The sequence below is a fragment of the Vitis vinifera genome, chromosome 8 (assembly GCF_030704535.1).
Source record: "Vitis vinifera cultivar Pinot Noir 40024 chromosome 8, ASM3070453v1".
Taxonomy (NCBI): domain Eukaryota; kingdom Viridiplantae; phylum Streptophyta; class Magnoliopsida; order Vitales; family Vitaceae; genus Vitis; species Vitis vinifera.
Genome location: NC_081812.1, coordinates 3923094 through 3939884, shown reverse-complemented (window position 1 = coordinate 3939884; position 16791 = coordinate 3923094). Strand labels below are relative to the sequence as shown.

General features: G+C 31.9%; 1 protein-coding gene across 13 annotated transcripts in view; it reads left to right on the top strand.

The window, feature by feature from the left end:
* Positions 1-8540: 8540 nt before the first annotated feature.
* The window catches only part of LOC100252970 (uncharacterized), a 47663-nt gene continuing 39412 nt past the window's right edge, over positions 8541-16791 (top strand). For 7 of the 13 annotated variants that reach the window (XR_009466332.1, XR_009466333.1, XR_009466331.1 and 4 more), the window contains exons 1-2: positions 8595-8977; positions 9313-9411. Coding sequence is in view for 8 of the 13 variants with exons in the window: in XM_059738893.1 (XP_059594876.1) it covers positions 8726-8977; positions 9313-9411 (351 nt within the window). In the remaining 5 variants the exon portion in view is untranslated. Of the gene's footprint in view, positions 8978-9312; positions 9412-16132; positions 16268-16791 lie in introns of all 13 variants that reach the window. The other 6 variants (XR_009466335.1, XR_009466334.1, XM_059738894.1 and 3 more) reach the window with 3 other exon arrangements.

Here is a 16791-nt window from a genome sequence, read left to right as displayed (position 1 = left end):
TCCATCTTAGACATACTATATATCATTACGAAGCTCGGAAAGTCAAGAGTCCAACGCTTCAAGCGATGCGCAAATCATAGTTGAAATGAAGAAGTATTGTCATCTGAAGACAATTGTGTAAAGTTGAAGGACCATTTCGAAATTCAACTTATGAATTCAAAATTCAACTTATAAATTTGAAATCCAATTCGAAATGACCCTAATTTTGAATTCACCCATTGCCACTTTGATGTTTTACCTCATTTGCCTCCGGAATTGCATATATGGCACTCCATCCTCCCTAAGTGGACCCCACACAACTAAAAATCACAATATTATTATTATTTTTAATCATGTTTAGGTAAGTATTTTGTAATAAGTGGCTAATGAGAGTGTGTCACATGTTATGTAATTGATGATATCATATAAACTCTCTTAGTTCTAGGTTTTAGAGATCTTGTTTTTTTTTTTTTTGCAGAGTTTGACATTGAAGGTGAAAGAAGACAAAAACTTTTGTTTGTTTGTTGTTTTTTTTTTATTTATTAAATATATTGTTTTTAGTTTCTTTTTATTCAAATTATGGATTTTTACCCTATTATGGATTGTGAATGTGATATCACCGCCATGAGAGGCTAAGAAGCCAACTTGGGGCTTGAAGCATGAAAACCTAAGGGTTAGGAAACCTATAGTAACAATGGGTAAATTATTATAACAATGAGATTAATTATTGGTTGAGTGATAATTTATTAATTTTTTTAATCCTATCCTTATGAGTTAGTTTAGGGAATGATATGGTAAGTTATTACCCGATACTAGTGATTCTTGGTAATTCTTGATCATTAGTTATCCTCTTCTTCCATATCGATATTTGCCCCAAAACAAAGCTATAAGGGGTAGAAAGGTTTAAAAAGTAAAATCTTAAATTGGTAATCAATCTCATTCATTTGATGGTTTTAGGAATCTATTTTTTTTATAAAAAAAATTAGGCTTTGGATGCAATTTTGAGTTATAAAACTCGAGTTGATCGCGAGCAGCCAAAGATCCTAAAACCCTAAGATCACTTTACTTAAGAAACCTTTGTTCTTTCTATTTCTATACCTTAAGTTGGATTGTGGAAAGCCTCAAACTTGAATCGATTGAATTAAAAATCATTAGTTATTTTGTTATTAATCTAGTTTCATTCACTCAATCCCATTTCATAAAAGATAATTCTCAAATTGTTTTTCACTTTAAGATTTAAACAAAAGCAATTCATTTACTCTAGTATTGACAATTTCCATAAGTTAGTCCCTGAGAATGATACCCGGAGTACTACAAAAGCCGTAATGACTCGTTCTCTAGTTTTTCTTGACCGAAATTGCTATGTAAAAATGCTAAATATTTTGGCACAACAAAGAAGTTCGGTCATATTTTCAATAGAGACACCATGATATCTCATGTGATTGAGACAATGTGTTCTCGTTATTGATCCTAAGGAGATATGTTCATGTAAACTATAATCATAGTAGTTCCTTAAGTGAAACTTGTCATAAGCTTTTGATGACCTAGGATATATCAAATAATCACATAATAGGATGATTTGTAACATAAGGATAATAAAGATAACTTTAAGAGATTGATAATTTTTACCTTGTTAGACTATAAACATCAGTTTATGGGGAGACTATATACATCAGATAGTAAGTCATTGACCCGAACACTTATTGTCTTGTTGTTATTCATGTAGGATATTAGAGTGCAATTGATTTTTTATAGTGATATATTGAATCAACTTTAAAATTAAATTCCAAGAAAGCTAGTATTGTCTTATAAGTTTCAATGGTCCTTGCTCGAGCTTATATACCTTGTTGGCACTATTTATGAGGGTTGGATTAGCTCTTAGTTCGCTTATGCACATGAGGACATTTTGGTAATAATATAAGGTTGCATAAGGGTTAGTGAATAACATCTCTATAATGAGTTAATTGATTAATTAGATGACATTATGAGGTTAATTAATCAATTAAGATCCTATGTAGACTAGATTAAGTGATCCAAACTCATGGTGGGTTTAAGTCACTTAAAGTAGGAACCTTATAAATATTCCTTAGGGGTTCGGGTTTCTAGACTTTTCCATTTTCTACCATCCCGAGAAAGATAGTCTTAACCTCCACACTTCTAAAACCCTTACTGTTTGTGTGCTAAGAAGCAAAAGAGAGCCATCAAATGGAAGATTTTAGGTGTACGACACTTTCGATGACTGTAGAATTGAATTTCTCCAAAATGAATAGATTTGGGAACATCAAAATCTTTGATAATGTTTTCTACACCATAAATCTAAATCCTTCATGTGTTAAAAATTGTCTTTTTGTTTATGTTGCATAAGATCTAGATGCCTTAGGTGGTTTTCATGCGTCTAACATAATTCTAGGATAGGGAACAAAATGATATGAGATTCTTTATAGAAGGCTATTTCTCATAGAAATAGGTTTAGAGTGATTATTTAGGATTCTTGACTTAAAACCGAATTCGGTATTGATTTCTAAATATGTTTTTTAGTGTTTAGGATAATCTATGAATTATTGTTTAGATATTTTAATTAGTTTTGGATTATAAATTTATAATTTTTGAATTATGCTCTTATTATTATTTTTGAATCAATTTGAGCTAGTTGTCAACTAGCTACTAGTTGGATTTGTTACTCATGGTCATTCATGTGTTACCTTTCAAGTTTGACATGTGAAATAACCGTAGTGCTATTGACTTTTGGGTTGAAGGTGTCATAAGTTTATATTAAGATATATTTATTGTTTTAAATGTTAGTGCATGATATAGAGTTTAAGATTATGTACATTAAAGAGTTTGGGATTAAAGTTGTCTTTTTTTTTTTTTTGTGGAATATAAACTTAGATTACTTTGAGATCTTAGGAAAAATTTTGTGAGGTATTCCATTTAAATAGGACTATAGATTTAATCTTCCACCTAACAAATGGTTTTTTTAAAACCACATATCATAACACAACTCAACTTTTAAAAGTTGTGCATCTAGCTTTTCACTTTCCCAATATCTTGTTATTATTGTCAAATGCATTCTTAGTTTAAAAAATGTTTTTAAATAAAGATCAATTTTTTTATAAAATTTATGAAATATTTTTAAAATTTTGAAAAATCGCTTATGGCATTGAAAAATCACGTATAATTCTTTGTAACAAAACATCAATTCTCATAACAATACTTTCAGAAAAAATACTTTTATAAAAAACACTTTGAATGAAAACATTATTAAACACACTTTTAGAGTTCATTTGATAGTGATTTTACGAAGCACTTTTAGCTTTTCTAATACTTAAATTTTTTTATCTTTCAAGTATTATAAAGGCTATAAACACTTTCTGAAATCATCGTCAAATGCACTCTTAATCCTCTTTGTTTTACTTTGTTTTTTGTGAGAGGATGATAAAAGATTTGAGGGATAGTTAGTGTGCATCATAAAAGTCCATAGAAATCCTAAAATTTAAGTATTAGTTCAATATCATAAAAATAAAACAATTTATTTAATGATACACAAGTTTTTAATGTGGTTTGACTAACTATGTTTATATCCATTGATAAAAGAGAATCATTCTACTATTTCATAGAGAATATTATGAAGTAGCAAACTCAAATATAATTATTGGGTTTTTAAAATATTTCATGTTTTTTTTACTCCTTATATATACACTTTGAACCTCAAGCACTTCACTTAATCGAGTATTTCTCATTATTCCTCACGTATCTATTCATTGTAGTTTTATAAGCCTATTTCCATTTAATAACCTTTTGTTTGAATGACTTATAATATTTATATGAATATTCCTACTAACTTTTCTTATTATATAAGGAAACTTAATATTGCAAATGTATAAAATATTTTATACTATTGTGGACCCCGCATTTCGGCTCATGCGTTTCCCACTCGATGACGAACTCGATTTTTATTTTGAAAAATTGATTTTATTTGATTAAGAAAACTGACTTGGAGTCGCCACTTATTTTTGTTTTATTTTTAAAAGGGTAAACAAAATAAGAAAGAAAAACCCTAAGTGTAACTCCTTATTTGGAAAAGGTGATCTACGAAAAATCGGATCGGGTACGGGGGTCAGGTTACTCATTGGGAAGGTACGGTAAAGACCGTAGCACCCCTCTAAGCCCCTAAAGTCGGGTCTCTACTAATAGAATGAAGCTGACGTGGCAGTCAATAAGAAAGTCTATGGATACTCACATCAATCATGCGTATATGGGAATCAGAATGTGTATAGTGAATGATCAAAATGAGTGAATGCATACCTGGGCAGCAAACAGCAACGCGCTATCATGGAAACAGAGTCAGTGCACAATATAGAACACGAAATATATCACATGCATTACCAAACATAAATTAAGATTGTTCGAAGGAAAACTAGCTTTTTGAAAATCGGAGTCTTAGAGATTATTTGAAAATTGGATTTTTAGAAATTAAGTATAAGAATGAGAATTTTAGAAATTAAATTTGAAAGGAATTGGAATTTCAGAGAACTAAATTTGGGAATTAGAATTTTGAAGAATTACTTAAAGACGGAATTTTAATAAATAAATAAGTGAATAAATAAATGAATGGAATAATAATAATGATGAAATAATAAAGATTAAGTAAATAATTGCAAAAAAATAGAATTTTAGAGATTGGAGATTGAATTTAGAGATTTAAATTTTGGGAAATTATTTGGAGATGAGGTTTTAAATGTATGAATAAGTGAATAAATAAATGAACGGGATAATAATAATAACGAAAATAATCATTAAACAGCTGAATGTGAATAGTAAAATTTTTGAGATTGAAAATTAAATTTGGAAAACGGAATTTTGAAAAATAGAACTTTAATTATTGGAATTTGTAAAATAAATTAATGAAATGATAATAATAATAATGAGAATAATATTTAAACGAATGAACGTGAATAGTGGAATCTTTGAGATTGAAACTTAAATTCGGAAGTCAGATTTTTCAAGAATTGAATTTTAATAATTTGAATTTTAAAATAAATAAATAAATAAATATGGAATAATAATAACGATAATAATAACAAAAATAATGGTTAAGCGAATGAACGCGAATAGTGGAATTTTTGAGATTGAAACTTAAATTCGGAAGTCAGATTTTTCAAGAATTGAATTTTAATGATTTGAATTTTAAAATAAATAAATAAATAAATATGGAATAATAATAATAATAATAATAATAACAAAAATAATGGTTAAGCGAATGAACGCGAATAGTGGAATTTTTGATTGAAAATTAAATTCGGAAAACGGAATTTTGAAAAATTGAACTTTAATTATTGGAATTTGTAAAATAAAATAAATTAATGGAATAATAATGCTAATTAACGGAAATAATATTTAAACGAACAAAATGAATAGTGAAATTTAAATTAGGACACTGGATTTTTGAAGAATTGGATTTTAATGATCAAAATAATAAATAAATATGGAGTAATAATACTAATTAACGAAAATAATACTTAAACGAGTAAAAATGAATAGTGAAATTTTTGGGATTAAAAGTTAAATTAGGATGTTAGATTTTGAAGAATTGGACTTTAATGATTGAAATAATAAAGAAATATGGGTTAATAATACTAATTAACGAAAACGATATTTAAACGAGTAAAAATGAATGGTGGAATTTTTGGGATTGAAAATTGAATTAGGACGTTAGATTTTTGAAGAATTGGACTTTAATGATTGAAATAATAAAGAAATATGGGTTAATAATACTAATTAACGAAAACAATATTTAAACGAGTAAAAATGAATGGTGGAATTTTTGAGATTGAACATTAAATTGGGAAGCCAAATTTTTGAATAACTGAATTTTAATGATTAGAGTTTTTAAATGAAATAATTAAATAAATATAGGATAATAATAATAATAATAATAATAATAATAATAATGACTAAATAAACAAGTGTGAAAAATTAGAATTGGGGATTAGAATTTGAAATCCGGAACTTGGAGGAATTATTTAAATGGGTACACGGTAAACTAGAAACACATACAATAATAAATAAATAAATAAAACTCATGTCTCATAAGCTAACACTTGGACCATCAAGTGGTCTGGGTTGTTTTTTTTTATTTGCTACCCTAAGAACATTCCCTTGGTTTGCACGTGGCCATTGACTCTTTTTAATAAATTAAATAATCTTTCCCCTCCACATCCTCCTCCATGCTTGGGCACCTCAATGTTCAGACTTTCAAACTAATGCTTTTCTCAGGAATTGATGGTGCAAATTCCTTCAGGATTAAGGCAATTTGTGTTTGCCGGGTTAGCAACAACCAGCCAACAACCAAGACAGCAACATTGTCCACAGTGCATGCCTCAACAACATCGGTTATAGCAACAACACCCTTAAGAAAGTAGAAAATCAGCATCCATCAATTCCATTCTGACCCCATTTAAGACCTCTGCAGCAGGAGGGATATCCAGCATGTGCAGAATCATAGGTTGATCAGCACCCAACCTCCCTCTCCTAGCAATCATGGGAGCCTCACCACTGCTAGTTCCTCCACCCATTCCGACAGCAACTAAAACCAGACCAATAACTTGAACCTTCGACTTCCCCGGTCCGTCGAATCCAGAAACCTCTTGAAGTTAGAAACATTTTCTACCCTCATCCCAAGAGCTTTCGGGTAGTTTACAAAATAATGGTCGGTATTTTTTAAAAGCAAAAAGAAAAGAAAAGAAAGACTCAAGAAACAGGGCACGCCCAGAGTTCATTGATCAAGACTCCATCTCATGATACACTCAATGGGTCTAAAAAGGTGAGACAAGCTGGGAGTCGGGGCATGATTAATCAAACATCAATCTCAAAAACAACCCATACATCAGTTATTGACAGGAGAAAACAAAGAAAGCAGAAAAGAACCAAAACAGAGCAATTACAAAAACGAACCCAAATTCAGCAAATCTCAATCCACAACCAAGAAAACCAACAATGCCCAAGTAGCCAGAGAATATGATGAAGAACAGTGACAATGAGGAAGACCTTAAAAAAAAAAAAAAAAAAAAAAACGATACTCAATACCTGTGAATCTCCTCTTCAATGAAGCTCACTTAGCTTACCGCCAACCTCTGTCTCCTCTACCAGCAAGATCTCGAGCCCCTCGGTTAATCTTCCAGGAAATATCTCTCCATCCCCCTTGCCCCTCTACAGCTGTTTCTCCTCTTCTATAGCCTGTCCAAGAAAACCTCCCCGGAAAGTCAGCACCTGTTGTGCTATTCACCACCTCAGCATCTGTGGAGTCCCAACCACCACCATGGCTCCAGTCTCCTGCCTCGCCACGTGCTCCATGCAGCTGCTCCTCCAAGAAACCCGGTCCCTCCTTCAAACGCCTTTCTCCACGTGTTTCCCAAGTGGCGGGCAGGCTAACCATGAATACATATATGTATATAGATATATAAAAAACCAAAGCCAAAAAGAGGGGGTCTACAACTATATTATTTATAAAATAGAATTTATATTAATTAGGAATTTGAGACATTTTTAAATAGAAAATATGAATATAAATATAATTTACTTGTTATTCATGTTGTTTTTTTGCATTGATTTTACAATATTCATAAAATGTCAAAAACCAAATTGATCACACTCAATTCACTCAAGTGATGTACACCTAGGTTGAAAATTGATGAAGGAGAAGATAAAATATGATATTTTACACTTACTTATTTTTAAAATTATATACAACTAATTAAAGATATTTAATAAAAAATAAAAATATGTTTTTAAGAATATTTTATTTTGAAAAAAAATTCAAATTTCCATTTGGATTCTTTTAAAATATAAAAATAATAATATTGTAGTATATTATTAATTATTTTGTGAAGTATTTTTGAAAATGTATTTTATTTAGCTTGTATATGATATTTAATAACATAAAATAGTTATCATTTTTATGTTTTTATAATAAAATTTATTTCAATAATTGCACTTTTGTAATATCTCACATCGAAGAGAAAATCAAGTTTCTAATGCTATATATTTATGAATTCCTTTTAGCCTTATAAATGTGTTTTAAAGCCATGAGAACCCTAGTGAGTTTAAAACAAATAATATCTACATGATTTAATTTTACTTTTATAATATTTCACATCGGATAAAAGATAAAGTTCATAACGCTCTATATTTATAAGCTCGTCTTAATTCTATAGACGTGTTTTAAAGCCGTAAGATCCTTATTGAGTTTAAAACGGATAATATCTATATAATTAAGTGAGGGTCATTACAAATAGTATTAAAACCGATTCCTAATTTCGATGTGATATTTTTTTTACTTTGTAAGGGATAATTGTCTGTTTGGCCCAATGAAATATAATGAGGGCGTTGTATATATATAAATGTGTTTGTGATATCCCATTACAAGTAGGGAAGAAAGTTCTCCATGGGGGTCCTATCGGACTTAGAGCAATATGATCTTAGAGCGGACAACATCAACATAGTATGTAAAAATTTGGTGCATATGGTTAGAACTTTTACTATTTATTTTTATTTTATAAAAACAGAAATTAAAAATAAAATTAGAAACAGCATATTTTAAAATTTTATTTTATTCTCTTTTTATAAAAATTTGCCTAAGCTGACTGGAACCTGAGCTCACTGAGCATTCAGAGTATTTTCATTGTAAACTCCGCGTAATACTGCTTGGGATTCTACATTTTCCCACCCAAATTTCCGGGAAAAGAAAATGATGGAAAATGCGGGAAAATTTGTGGTTTCATCAAGTAGTAGAGAGGAGGAAGATGCCAAGGCCAAGAAACCGAGGATGCGTTTGGAGAGGAGGCGAACAAGAGAGGAGGAGCTAAAAGTGCTCTCCGATTTGAGCGTTTTCCAGAACCTCGCGGCGATGCTGGAGGCTGAGAAATTCAGGAAAAAGAAGAAGAGAAGAAGAAAGAAGAAGAAGAAAAACGTTGAAGTTGGAGCTCAAGAGGATGGTGCTGTATGTGCTATTAACTCTTCTCTGTTTTCTGTTTGGTTCTCGGGAAAGACTGATAGTAAAAGAAAAAAGTGCTTGCTCTAAAGCAATTTATTTTTCTCGCTTTCATACGAATCTTACATTTTCAGTTGCTTTGATTGATTCATCATTTTAAAATGTTTAGGATTGCGTTTTTTTTCCTTTGGTTCCTATATAAACACTAAATTTCCCTTGTTTATGCTTTAATCCAAAATGGTTGGTCTAGGATTTGTGTCAGCTTGCTGGGTATGGATATTTAGAAATGATCGAGCTTTAGTCTTTTAATATTATGTTCACACGTTACAACATCGTTTTTATAGGTTAATGTTGCAAAGGAAGAAAAGCAGGGAGGCTCGGTTAAAGACGCGGAATCAAATAACTTATTGGTATCGGAAAGTGTTGTGCCTCAAAAGCCTTTGGTGAGTTTTAAACTTGATATATGTTTTAAGGATTTTCCCTTGTCAAACCCTAAATACTTAATTATAATAAAATTTTAGTTTACGTCATTGATTGGATATTAGGTTGGTAAATAAAAGTATTGCTGATCCTGCAGTCTGATCTGAGTCTTGAATTGCTAGATCAAATATCTTTAAAAATAATTCTCTGGATTATTTCTTTTTGTATTTGTTTTTATTTGTGATGAAATGCAGTGTTTGAGAGAAAAGAAAATCTGAGAGAGGATTCTGGAAAATGAACTATTATTTGTCTCAGAAGGGTCGTTTGGACAGATAACCTGAAATAATTATGAAATTGGAAAAATAGCTCTCTTTGTGATATTTTGGAGCCATGACCCTCTTTAGACATTTTGACCTCCTTTATTTCCCTCGTAAAGGACCAAAACTTCATTCCAGGTTTTATTTCCCTCCCATTTTAGCTACTCATCTCTCTCTAAAAACTCATTTTGTTTTGTCCTTGTGAAGTTTCTTAGCCTCTTCGTCTGCATTGTCAAGCCCTGCCATAGCTTTATCAATTCAGTTCGACTGTTTCTTACCATCATAGCTTCATCTTCATCTCAAGACTCACAAATGATTGATTCTTTTGCATCCTGAGATTCAAGATAGAGGCAAGTACTCTTATGCAAGATTTCTTCATACAATTATAGTATGATCTGAAGTAAAACATACCTGGTTATTTTGTTGGATTTTTAGGGTTTTTGTTGGCAAATGATGAACATGTCAAAGATTGATGTTGTCCTCTTTTATATATTGTGATATGGAGTATAAAAGATTGGATAAAAGATTGATTCTTTTGTATCTTTAGATATCAAGATAGAGGTAAATACTCTTATGCAAGATTTCTTTGTACAAATATAACATGATCGGAAGTGAAACATACTTGGTTATTTTGTTGGATCTTGAGGGGGTTTTTTTTTTCCTTATTATTATTATTGTTATTATTATTATTATTTTTTTTTTACAGATGATGATTGAGTATGTAAAAGATTGATGTCCTCTTTTATATATTGTGATATGGAGTATAAAACATGGGATCGGTTTTTTGTATTTTTTTTTTTTTGTATATTGGATAATTGAACTTGTAATTTATTAATCAATATCAACTAATTTTTAATGAAAAGTGAAGTCACTTGTTTTTTAATATTTTATGGATCTCATTAATTTTACAAAAAACTTATGGTAAGTTGTGTGAATATTTTTGTATGTTGTTCAACTAAGATTAAATTTTATTTACAAAATATATAACAATTTAAGTTTTCCATCACAATTGATGCACAAGAACTACATTGTGGTTAAGTTTTATTTATAGAGAACTTAACCTTTGTTAAGTTATCAATCATAATGGTCATTTGAACTATATTATGATTAAGTTTCAGTTACTTAAAGCTTAACTATAGTTAAGTTATTAGTCATAATGGTCATCTGAACGATACTAAGGTTAGGTTTTAACAAGGAACTTAATTAGGATTAAATTTTCATTCAAAATGTGCATGCATCTAGACTAAACTATGATTAAGTTTACCAAAAATCACCATAATATTCCATAGATGAGATTTGTTGCTTACCAACATTAAACCTTACTATACAAATAAAATTTTTCAACCCCTTTTAGGCTTTTTGTTTGCCTCTCGTAACTCTTTTCTCATAATTAATAATGAAGAATAACTCTTTTTTTTTAATAAAAGAGAAAATGGAAATAGAGAGAGAGAGAGAGAGAGAGGAGAAGATAGAAGAAAAGGGATTAATTGATTAAACGGAATGAATAGATCCCAAATTTGTAAAACTAATCTCTCCCATTTTTGAACTTGAAGAGTAATTCATTTTTGACATAAATACCCTTAAACATTTTCATCATTTACATGTGTGTTTTAAAAAAGGGTTATTTTTACAAGAAAAAAGTGAGGGCATTCTTGCCCAAAATGGATATTTTTTGGGTAAAAAAAAGTGGGAGGTTAGATTTGCAATTTCATGTTTATTTTGTCCCTTTTAATCGGTTATCCCAAAGGAAAAGGTGTTGACTATTTACATCATTCAATTACTTGTTGTAGCCAATGATAAAGATTAGAAGAAAGAATAGTGAGGATTCCTTTTCGTTTATTGTAGAGCAAAAAGTAAGAAAAAGAAAAAAAAGAAACTATGAAAAAGAAGGAGATTGGTGTTTTGGAGGAAAACTAAATATAAAAGGGTATTTTTTGTCAAAAATGTGTCACATATCAAGATTTAAAACGTTGGAGGTCATTTTTACAAATAAGGGTATTATTTGAACCCTTTTATCCAAATAACCCATCCCAAAATCACCGATTGATCTCTTTCTTTATGGCTATTTGTAGTTACAGTGAATTAGTTAGAACTCCTAGCAACTTGATGACCTCGCATTGCCATTAAACTATCTATTGCTTTATTCCTTAACACACACTCTCAAACGAAAGGGTGAGTTAGTAATAGTTAGCGTATATTATACAATTGTGAGTTAGTGTATATTATACAATTGTGAGTTAGTGTATATTATACAATTGTGATTTATACAACTGTATATTATTTTGTATAGTAGTCTATTATTTTGTATAATTGACTATCCTAAAATAGCTTTGTGTATCCTGTGTAAATAGGCTTGAGATATATGGAAAAAGTATTCAACAATTTATCAAGTTGGTATCAAAACTAGAGTAAGGAATTTCCGCTGCTGCCTAGTTGACTCTTTTTCCATCCTTTTTTTCACCCTCTTCGTTACAATATCATGTTTGGAAAAATAGTTTTAAGTGTTTCTAATATCAAAAAGTCATCCATGGTGACCATTCATGAGACTGCCTTTCCAACAATTTCTATTGAGTTGGATGGTGCCAATTATCGTGTATGGTCTCAAATTTTGGAGATTCATATTGCTGTTAGGATTGAGCCTTAGAAAGTATGACATGATGTAACAAATTGAGATTCATCTATAAATCTATTTATTTATTATTCTTGGTTTCCTTTAAATTATCCCATTTGTAATAATTGGTTATTTGTATATATACGCCCCACATCATTTGCATTGTACATGACTTTGGTGTATTAGAAGTTGCACAAAAGATCCAAGTCATGGGTTCCTTATAGAGTGATGAGTTGTCTACAATCGGTTCATGGATTTTTGGGCAATTCATCTGAGATTGTAGTGTGCTACCTCCTAATTGGAGGGATGACTTGTCTTGACTGTCGGAATGGTTTTCCTATGGTAAGTGCACTAGTGCATGTGATGCGCATAGGAAAGGACCTATGATGAATGATGACTGTCAACTGTCATGATTTACCAAAATACTATATTGCATGGACTTTTAACTTTGAGAGGAAATTGAGTCTGTGCCAAAGTCAATAGGAGATTTTGATTTATGGGTGAAACCCTAAAGTGGTCATATATCCCTATAGATTGGGTCACTATTGATGAAGGCTGGTGACAATAAGTATTCTCAATATAGGCATAATGATATCTCATGGATTGAAATAGTGTGTTATCTTGGGTGATCCAAAGGACATGTGATTTAGAAGACTATGACCATAACATTTCCTTTAGTGGAAATTTGACATATGCTCCTTGAAGTTAGAGTATGTCAATTGATCACATAAAAAGTGAGATGTGTAATTCAAGGATTGGAGAGACAATCTTGATAGGTGATAATACTACCTTGTTAGATTACGGACACCAGTTCATGGGGAGTCTGCATGTAGTGAATAGTAGATCATGGACCAGAGCATTGTCTCGTTATTTACATAAGGTACTGAAGTGTAATTGATTCTCTTTAGTGAAATGTTGAATCAATTTCAGAATTGGATTTTGAGGGAGCCAATACTCTTATGGGTCTTAGTGGTTCTCACTTTGAGCTCATATACCATGATGACACGATTTATGAGAATTGAATTGACTCTTGGTTCACTCTTGTGCATAATGGCATTTAGGTAATTATGCAAGGTTGTATAGGGGATAGTGAATAAGTTCTTTGAATTGGGCTAATTGATTAATTAGATGACCTCGTGTAGTTAATTAATCAATTAGGACTCATTTTGAGTTAGATTAAGTGACTCAAACCTTGGTGGGCTCAAGTCACTTAAGCTCAGTAAGGAACCTTATAAATACCCTCTTAGGGACTAGGTTTTGCATAACCTTTTGAGAGACAATTGTCTTCCACCTTTAGAGAGAGAGAGCTTAGGATTCCTCCCTTCCAAAGCTCACACTTTGGAGTGCCAAGATTGTGGTTCAAGTCATTAGATGGAAGATCTTGGGTGCACGAGACTTCCGTATTCTTTGTTCTTCATTTTCATCAAGTGGAATTGATTTGGGAACATCCAAATTAGAGGTAAATTTTTCTAATGGCTTTTCTCTAGTTCCTATCTTGTTAAAAATTTTGATTTTTGCTTCCATTGCATAGGATCTAGAGGCCTAGGGTAGCTTTTACATGCACCTATTCAATTTAGGGTAAGGGAACAAAGTAATCCAAGGTTCCCAACAATTGATGGTAGAAAGAAGAAGTGTTATATCACAGGAAGGAAGGTTGCACCAACAGAGGATGACCCAAACTATGATGATTGGGAGGCTGAAGATGCTCTAGTCAAGTCTTAGCTCATCAATTCCATGATTGACAAGCTGATGTCACACTTTGTGTAGTATGGAATGGCTAAGAAGGTTTGGGATGCGGTCAATAGGAGCTATCTTGATGTCTTTGACTCTTCTCAAGTATATGAACTAATGAAGAAATCCTTTGAATCACGCCAGGGTGGTTGCCTCCTTGCAGAATACTACAATGAGTTAAACTCAATATTCATGGAGTTTGATTATTGAAGGCCCAATGATATAACATGTTGTTGGAAAATCTACCAGTTGGAAATTCTGGCAGATTGTGTGGCAGACTATTGAATATTTTTCCAGTCCATATGAGCTGTAATAACTGTATACTCCCAGGATTTTTTCCTTTCTTAGCATTCTTGACTTTTCTTATTTATCTTTGATAGCATGATCGTAGGCATTATTTCCTAGGCTATTTTTATACAGCTATTTTGTATATATTCATATGTAATCCTATACCAAAAAAGAGAGCAGAAAGCATTTCACAAAAAGGTTCTAGATCTGAATGAGAACATGGTATCAGAGTTAGAATTTTCTTTGCCTAATCACTAGCATTCCAATGTCCTGTGCCTTGATTGTCAGGAATTTTTTTCAGATCATATCCCATTAGTTTCTGACCTTCTGTTAGAAACGTTGCTTTAGATTAGGCCTTCATTGCCCCTATTTTTTTGACCTTCATATCCTTTCTTTCCCTCATAATGTCAAACACTTCAAAGGTTGATTCTTCAATATTGAGCCAAACCACAATCCAACAATCAACACCACTTGCTGAATTCCAGAATATAGTAGGATCCTTCAAACTCAATGGGGTAAATTATTTAGAGTGGTCACAGTTGGTAAAGACTTATATTAAGGGCAAAGGGAAGTTTAGTCATCTCAGTGGACCTGTTGTAAGGATGATCCAAGGTTTGTCTTGTGGGATGAAGAAGACTCTCAAATCATGTTATGGCTTTGGAACTCTATGCAACCGGAGATAAGCCGTACATGCATGTTCCTCTCAACAACTAAGGAAATTTGGGAGTCTGTGTGTCATACCTATTCTAAGGTAAGGGATGCAGCCCAAATGTATGAACTAAAGACAAGGATTCACAACACCAAACAAGGTATTCTTTCCGTAACTGAGTACTGCAATGTTATTAAAAGTCTTTGGCTTGAACTTGATTAATATCAGAATTTAAGAATGAAGTGCAGCATAGATGCAGCAATGCATCAAGAGTTCATTGAACGAGAGAGGGTGTATGATTTCTTGGCGGGTTTGAATGTGGAATTGGATCAAGTACGAGTCCAAATTCTTGGGAAAGAGCCACTGCCATCTCTAAATGAAGCCTTTGCAATAGTTAGAGGAGAAGAAGGAAGGAAAAATATAATGTTAGAAAAGGGAAACACCATGGATAGATCTGCTTTAGCCATCTCAAAACCAAATGGAAATGAAGGAAGTGCTGTGTCTAATGCTGCAAACTCTGGTAGAAACGAAAGGAAGAAAACAAGCGAGAAAGACTCCTTATGGTGCAGCTATTGCAAGAAAAATAGGCACACAAGGGAGACATGCTGGAAGCTCCATGGTAAGCCCCTAAATTTCTTCAAGGGGAATGGGGGTAAAGGGGTTAATTCTGGCTATAAATCACAAGCCAATCTTGTTGAAATTGGAGGAAAACAGCAGGAAGAAAGCTTTGGCCAAGAAATGGAGCTCAACATGGAGGAAATTGACAAACTCAAAAGATTCATTTCCAAGCTAGAAAAACCTGAGAGACATAGTCATTTTGCTCAAACAGGTAAGTATTCCTTCTCCTTGAGTGCCTCTAAAATTCAGTTTTCCAGTCCATGGATCATTGATTCAAGGGCTTCAGACCATTTGACCAATTCTTCAAAAGTCTTTTCTAATTACATTCCATGCCCGGGAAATCAAAAGATCAAAATTGCTGATGCTACCTTAGTAACTGTGGTTGGTTAAGGTAATGTCTTCTTAACATCTTCTCTGACATTAAGAAATGTCTTACATGTTCCAAAACTATCAGTAAATTTGCTATTCCTCAAACTACTAAGGACCTAAATTGCTCAGTCAACTTTACACAATCTGAATGTTATTTTCAGGACGTTCTTACGAGGAAAGTGATTAGGCATGCTAGAGAAGAAAGGGGACTGTTTCTCCTTGAAGTTGATAGTGGCACAACATGTCCTACTCCTCATATGTATTTATCAAAGCATCATACTCCAGCCGAGGAACAAGTTTGGTTATCCCATTTTCGTCTTGTTCATCCACCTTTTTTATTGTTGAAAAAAATATTTCCTAATATGTTTGAAAAACTAAATGTTCAAAACTTCCATTGTGATGTTTGTGAGTATGCTAAACATCACTGTGTGTCTTTTCCTTTAAGTAATAAGAAAAGTTTTGTTCCATTTAGTTTGTTTCATATGGATGTTTGGGGACCTACTAAAGTTCATAGCATTTATGGAGTGAGTTGGTTTGTTTTGTTTGTTGATGATTGTACTTGATTTACTTGGGTATATCTCATGAAACAAAAACCGAGGTTAGCACAATCTTCCCAATTTTTCAAAACCTGCTAAAAAATCAGTTTGATGCAAAGGTCTTAGGAATAAGGTTAGACAATGGAAAAGAGTATTTTAATCAATACCTTACACCTTATCTCCAAAAAGAAGGAATCATACATTATTCATCTTGTAATGATGATACTCCCCAACAAAATGGGATAGCCGAACATAAGAATGGGCATCTATTAGAGATCACTAGA